We start from the raw sequence: 7,746 nt of genomic DNA, 5'->3' as shown, positions 1-7,746 counted from the left end.
TAGTCCTAACCATTTAAGCACCCAGGGTATACTAGAAGGCAATTGCCTATGTTAATTATAACATAATATTAAATAGCAATAATCTATATGATGTCATTTTTTCTGTTCTTAGGGTTTTAACGTTGCAGCCTGCCAGACATCATGTTTACCATTGATGATATCTTCTACACCAACGTTTAAAAGGAAAATTTAATATCATTCCAGTGCAATTGGAAATGTAAACTTTAATTATGGGTTATGTGCTGCTTATTTGTGGGTGATTGTGTACATGCTCCCTATTAAGCTTTGGTGAGGATGAAGAACTTAAATTATTTAGTGAAACTGCCATGTATAGTGATTTTTTACTGTACAAGTTGTCGATGATTAATTCTTTTTTGTAATTTCCTGATGAATTATTTCTCTATGTCTGCCTAATCAGCAGGCCTGCTGTGAAATATAATTGCACTTTCAGGAAAATTACCATCTCACGAGATGAATAAGTTTGATGATTAAGTTTGGTAGAATGAAGTAATAACATTCAAACAACCAAACAGAATCGCTTGCCTATCCCTTTGCCATGATTTGATGACCTTTCTAGAAAACAGAATAACATTTTAGACACAGTCCAGTTTGACACAACTTGTAACAAAGCAGAACATTTTTAAGGTAAGCTATATTCTCTTAGAAAATGAAGGAATTTCAGCTTAGTTAAACTGAAAATACCAGCCTTGATCTGAGGTCAACAAAACATTATTCACCAAGTTAAAAAAGGAAGGGAAAAACCCTCCCAAGCCTGATAAGAAAACATATTTGCTGCTAAATGTAATTACTAAACTGGATCTGAAGTGTGGTAGCAGCCTGGCATTCATATCAGCAAGAGACAGACTTGTGTGAAAGTTAACATGAATTATCTCTTGTTTTCTGCATAGAAAATAGATCTGTTTCTATGCACTTTTTCCCTAATGATAAGCTCTAGTATTTTCCTTCTTGCCATCTTTTAAATGGTACATTATTTTTGAACTGTTAACTGTGCTTTCATGAAATGGAAATATTTGATGTAGAGCCAGAGAAATCCTAGATGAGACCTGATAGGCTCAAGTTTGCAAATTTGGTAATGATTTTAGAACTATTTCTTCTTCAGTTGCTCTCTGAAGATGTTCTTGATATCTGGAGAATGCCGATGTGTTTCGTTCCCCCTGTTCTTTAGAAGTGCCTAGAAGGAATAGACAGACTTAAAGCTTCCTGTAGTCCAGTTCTTTATTGATGGTATAAAAATGGAGGAAAAATTTTGTAGGCTTTTCTGATTCATAACGTCTGGCACCCATAATATTTTCTGATAGTTTCAAGTGTATGAGGTCTGTAAATAGGGTGAGTTTTGAAGTAATACATGCATTGGTAGAAGCTTTAACCATGAAATGGGAAATGGGTTTTTTTAATGCCAAGAAAAGTGAAGAAACTTAAGTGATCCCCAACTTCCACTTTTTGCTTGCTTGTGACAGAAGTTATTTCTTGCAAATGTAATATTAAATTGTTAGGTATGTGCTTCCATAACATAAATCTACATTTCCTATTTCCCCTCAGCGAGCTTTGTCCCTCTATGCACCTAAGAATTCTATCTTTGATTACAGTTTCTAGTAATTTGCCTGGGACAGACCTTAGGCTGACTGGCCTGTTATTTCCTGGTTCCTCTATGAATCCCTATTTAAAAATGAGTGTAACATTTGCTACTCTTCAGTTGTCTGGTACAGCAGCTGAATTGAGTGATAGGTTACATATATGGGATAGTAGATCAACTATCTCACATCTGAGTTCCTTAAGAACTCTCAGATGTATGCCATCAGGACCTGGAGACTTACCAGTTTTTAATTTGCCCAGTAGGTCTAGAACTTCATCTCTGGTCACCTCAATTTGGCTCAGTTCTTCAGACTCCCTTCCTGATAATAGTGGCTGTTGCATGGGTATGTTCCCCACTGTTTCCATAGTTAACACAGAAGCAAAAAAATCCTTCGATGGGGTGCATTGGTGCCAGCGCCGGAGGTTAGGAGTTTGGGAGTGCTCCTGGATCCCTCCTTAACTATGGAGGCCCAGGTGGCAGCCACTGCCAGATCTGCATTTTACCATCTTAGGCAGGTTCGGCAGTTGGTTCCCTTCCTCGACCGCGATGACCTGGCTACAGTGATCCATGCGACGGTCACCTCAAGGCTGGACTACTGTAACACTCTCTATATGGGGCTGCCTTTGTCGCAGATCCGGAAGCTGCAGCTAGTGCAGAATGCAGCGGCCAGGCTGCTGATGGGTCTCCCCAAATGGGAGCACATCCAGCCTGGGCTGAAAGCGCTGCACTGGCTGCCAATAGCGTACCGGATCCACTTCAAAATGCTGGTTCTTACCTTTAAAGCCCTATATGGCCAGGGTCCGACCTACCTGAGGGACCGCCTTTCCCCATACATACCCCCAAGAGCACTTCGGTCGGGGAAGCAACATCACCTGGAGATTCCAGGCCCCCGGGAGGTAAAGTTTGCTGCGACCAGGGCCAGATCTTTTTCAGTGGCGGCCCCCACCTGGTGGAACGAGCTCCCGGAGGAGATCAGGGCCCTGCGGGACCTTATGCAGTTCCGCAGGGCCTGCAAGACGGAGCTCTTCCGCCAGGCTTTTATATAGGGGCCGCCACTTCTACTACTACCACCACTGAAACAACAGGGTTGGGAGTGGTCCCCGGAAGAACGGCCATAAATTTGCATGGCACTGATGCCGCTGGACTGGCTAGGACCATCGATAGGACAAATTCACCTAAGGAAATGATTGCTACCATCCTCAGAGACCATCTTGTCTGCATGGAGCACTTTATCTGTTTGTGTGATCTAATGGTTTTATTGTTTTATATTGTGTTATATGTATGGGCTTATGCCCCTGTGTAAGCCGCCCTGAGCCCGTTCGTGGGAAGGGCAGGGTAAAAATGCAAATAAATAAATAAATAAATAGTTTCTGGAGCTTTCTCTTCATGGTTTCTACTCAGGATTTTTCTACAGAGTTTTGGTTAAAAATAAGTCAGAATACGGGACTTTTTAACAGCAAAATCCTGGGGGGAAGGATGAAAATGCACAGGGAGTCAACTGATCTTTATGTCCACATATGTCTGAGATACGCCAGTATAAGGGCCAGTTATGATGGCGGAGGCCCCCAGCACTGCGCCATTGCTCTCGGATACTAGTGGAAGCTGTGGCAGCTGCCTGTTGGTGCCACCAAGTTGTAGGCCCCTGCACTGACATGGTTGTGGGCATTTTGGGGGGCTTGGCTAGAGTTAGTTGGCTCCTTGAGTCCTTTCAGCATGGGAATTCCCCTGCTAGAGGTGGAAAGTTGCACCAACAAAAAGCATGGCATGGCCCATAGGGACCAATTGAACTGAAAAATCAAAAACCCCCCAGCCATGCCAATTAGGCTCAGAGTTGCTCAGGATGCCTACTACAGGGTTGGCCAATCACCTCCCTCCCTGGGGTGGCCAAGCCCCAGCACTGAATCGTAGCCCCCCACCCTACAAAAATTTCAGCCAGGACATTTTACAACTCAGTTGTTCGGGTGTGCAGCATGGGACTCTGTCTCAGAGTTCCCAGCTGTGCGGACTTGGCAAGCAGCAAGGCAGTTTGGTGGTGGGAAAAGTACAGAGAGAGCATGTAGTGCTAACACCCAAAGAGGAAAGCAAAGCCCATACTCTGTGGCTGACCTCTCCCATTTCAGAACCCTAACAGGTACCCCACCTTTGGAGGCCTGACCCAAAGGTGAAACCATGCACTAACTGGTAAGCAAGGGCAAGGATCCCAAACCTGCTCCCCTGTTTCCCTTGCTTGTGGCTGGGTGCAGTGACAGCACCTCCTGCACTCAAGCCCAACACGGAGTTCATACAGGGGTGGCACAAGCCATGGCCTTGCAGCACCATGGCCCCTGACATGCCATGGGAAAGATTCCAGGAAAATTTTGGGGAGATCTGTGGGGGTTGGGGAATGTTCTGCCTGTTTTCCACCCCTGGCAGAGGACAGGGCATGTCAGTGGTCTGGGGGGTGTCTGGCAGCTGCTCCACTCTATGTGGTGAACCAGCTTGCCTGGCGACCCTTTGATTTATTTCCTTGCAGAACCAGAGCCTCAAGTAGCAGCTGCAGGTCCTGCTGTGGATGGATCGCCAGCAATCCCTGAGCACTTCCATACAGGATAGCTAAGTGTAATCCAGATGGTAACATTATGTCCCTCAAGGGGGGTTCGTGGTAAAGTCCCCCCCATTGGGGCTGCATTCGCAGACCCTGTCAGGACAACACATCCGTGGCTGAGCCCAGCATGGCACTCTTGCCCGGTTGCCATGGCTGCATGTATCTGTTTTGTTTTCCTGTAGGTGAAGATTCAACAGGGAGACTTATGGGTGTGGCTAGTCCTGCCTCCCCCCCCCCCCCGCTCAGTCTGCCATCCCAGCCCTCCTCTTGGAGTGGAGTATTGCACCCAGCCAGCCCTTCCAAGTTCCACCTGCAATTTCATCCCACTTAGACACAGGCTGTGCCTGGGATCCTTAGTCCTCTTCCCCATGGCCCCAAGGAGGTAGCGAGTGAAGTTTTTACACCTTGCCATGGTTTGCAATTGAATAAAGTCTGTGTTGTGCCATAACTGTGTCTTTGTTTGGTTTTGACTACATGACAGGAACTCCACACCACTTCCTCCTGCCCCACTCCCTCTCCACCCCACCTGTGACTCCCCCTGAGGGCTGCCCGGTGACATGTCTAAGAGGGGAAGGCTCTTGGGTGGATGTGGATGCTTCTGCAGGTGATACTGGTCATAGTAATCTGCCAAGCATAGCAGGGGCCCAGTGGCACCTCTAGAGCTGACCTAACAACAGGTTCCCTCCTGCAACTAGCAGGCTGCTTTGTGAAGGAGGGAGGGGCCAGAGGGTGGTCTGGGTGAATGAGCCAGCTTGGTGCAGTGATTGGAGTGTGAGACTAGACTTGCGAGACCTGAGTCAGATTCTGCGTGCTGTAACAAGGGAGTTAGGGACATGGAGGGGTTGTCTGCATCTGTGATGACAGCTACCTGGAGGGGCTGCTGATGTCATACGGGACAGTGGGGACAGCCAGGAGTGCATCAAGAGGGGATGTACTAAAGCAAGTGACTGGATTGCCCATTGGGAACAATGAGAGAAGCTTGAATGCCCATTGGACATACTTGCAGCCAGATGTCAAATGACTTGTATGGTTTTCCATTGCAATACATTACCATACATGGAAGTAATGATGAATGCAGAACTTTGGATTTGGAATAACGGCTATTCCAGCCCCAGACCGTTTCTGCCCCACTGAGGAGGCAACTGGGGGATCTGAGGGCAGTGCTGCATGCCCCCACACCTGAACCCACCCCAGGGGCCCCCTCTCCTGCCCTGCCACTGGCAGGGGTGTTGTGGGAGTGTGTTTGGCAATGTGGCTGGGTTGTTGGGAAGCCCGCCCACTGGTGAGCAAAAGCCACATGCATATGCATATGCATGGCAATGACAACCCCCCTTCCCCTTCTGCCCTTCAGGGACCTTGTGCTCTGTGTGGGCACTGAGGCAGCTGTGGATGCCTGTGGGGTGAACAGCTTGAACCCCCTTCTGCACTGTCAGGTGCCTGGATCTGCTGACAGGAGTTGGTCCCGGGGGGGTGGGGTGCTGCAGACAACAAGCAGAACTCCTGTGGCCCACCCCCCTTCAACCCCTGCCTGTGATGGATGCTGGACTCCACCCCCTTGCCGCATGACTGCAATTGGCCCTGTCCATCACAGATCTACCTACTCCACACAATTCCTCCACTGACTGCAGTGGCACGGTTGCTACGGATGTTACCCCTGGTTATGCTCAGAGAACACTGTGAGCCCACCAAATTTGTCTGTTGGCTGCCCATAACTTATCCCCATAGGGAAAGTACTAGCGTCACTATAGTTATGCAGTGGGCAGCCGCCGTGGTGCAGGCGTGCCACAGGATTGCTCTGCAAGTTTCTTTCTGATTAACAGAAGCTTAAATCTATAAAAGAAAAATCACAATAAAAGTTTCTGAAGTGCACAATAAGAAATGCTATGTTTCCTTTCCACTTGATAAGTGTATAAAAAAGGTACACAAGTGTACAAAACGTACTTGGGTCAATTCACCTGCCTAATATGTTTAAATAACATTCAATTATTTAAACGATACATTTACTTAAACTGTAACAAATCAAGAAATTGATGCTATTAACAAAAGGCACTCACCCTAAACACTGTAACGAATTTTAATAAATAATGTTATGCCGATGGAAACATTTGTGCCCAGTTCTTTGAAGGACCTTTACTTAGATCATACTGGTAGCATCAGATCATATGGAAATCCCTCCTTGGTGTAGTATGTGTGGACTCCCTGGCAACCCAGACTCTCAGGCACTTTAATAAGATTGGGTAGAAAATACCCAGGTCCCAAAGCCACCAAGTTTATTTTAAGAAGCAAAGCAACAGAATGCTTAAACTTTATCAGTACACTGTAAACAAGTCGTTTACCCTGAAGGAGATATGGAGGAAAGCTACTTACTCCCCCTCCCGTCCCAAAAAAGTCAATGCTACTGTAAAGTCAGTTGCTATAAAACGAGCAGCTGGCCTTAAACCGTTCCTGTGACAACCAGTAACACTTCATTGCAATTAGAGTGCTTCATAAACCAGTGACCTCTTGCCATCCAAAAATCTCCACATGTACTTGATGCCCTGTTTTAATCAGATAAAACAAGTTCCTTGACGCACATAATATGTTCTTTGAACTCTCACACTACTTATATTGTTCGGTAATTATTTTACAGTTATTCACAATGGAACAATTACAGTGTATGATCAGCTTCTAGTATTTATTATGCCTGATATAGAATCAAAGAGTTGGAAGGGACATCCAGGTCATCTAGCCCAATCCCCTGCACAATGCAGAACATTCACAAACACCCCCCCCCCCACACCCCCAGTGACCACTGTCCCACGCTCAGAAGATGACAAAAATTGGCCTGGAGAAAAATTGCTTCCTGACCCCAAAGTGGCAATCAGCATTTCCCTGGGAGGGCATGAAAGGGCCACAAGAACTAAACACTGAGGTAACCTTTCCTGCCCTCCCTCTGATGAGCTGCCTAAGTTCACAGAATCAGCATTGCTGTCAGATGGCCATTTAGCCTCTGTTTGAAAACCTGAAAAGAGGGAGAGCCCACCACCTCTCGAGGAAGCCTGTTCCACTGAGGAACCCCTCTGTCAGGAAGTTCTTCATAGTGTTTAGCCAAAAACTCTTCTGATTTAATTTCAACCTGTTGGTTCTGGTCTGACCTTCTGGGGAAACAGAAAACAACTCTGTACCATCCTCTATATATTCCACTGAGGAACGGCTCTAACTGTCAGGAAGTTCTTCCTGATGTTTAGCTGAAAACTCTTCTGATTTAATTTCAACCCACTGGTTCTGTTCCGACCTTCTGGAGCAACAGAAAACAACTCTGTACCATCCTCTAAATGACAGCACTTCAAGTACCTGAAGACGGTTATCATATCACCTCTCAGTCGTCTCCAAGCTAAACATACCCAGCTCCTTCAACCTTTCCTCATAGAACGGTCTCCAGACCCCTCACCATCTTCATTGCCCTCCTCTGGACATGTTCCAGCTTGTCTATAGCCTTCTTAAATTGTGGTGCCCCAAACCAAACACTATACTCTAGGCGAGGTATAACCATAGCAGAGTAAAGCGATACCATCACTTCGTGTGATCT

At 46.5% G+C, this 7,746-nt stretch overlaps 1 protein-coding gene across 1 annotated transcript in view; it reads right to left on the bottom strand.

The window, feature by feature from the left end:
* Positions 1 to 1,105: 1,105 nt before the first annotated feature.
* EPRS (glutamyl-prolyl-tRNA synthetase) overlaps positions 1,106 to 7,746 on the bottom strand; it is a 75,260-nt gene continuing 68,619 nt past the window's right edge. Inside the window, exon 33 of the mRNA XM_015425356.1 lies at positions 1,106 to 1,192. Within this exon, the coding sequence (XP_015280842.1) occupies positions 1,106 to 1,192 (87 nt within the window). The remainder of the gene's footprint in view (positions 1,193 to 7,746) is intronic.

This window comes from Gekko japonicus, unplaced genomic scaffold (genome assembly GCF_001447785.1).
Source record: "Gekko japonicus isolate JY-2015 unplaced genomic scaffold, Gekko_japonicus_V1.1 scaffold153, whole genome shotgun sequence".
NCBI lineage: Eukaryota > Metazoa > Chordata > Lepidosauria > Squamata > Gekkonidae > Gekko > Gekko japonicus.
The sequence above is the reverse complement of the archived record's forward strand: the minus strand, read 5'-3'. Positions and strand labels throughout refer to the sequence as shown.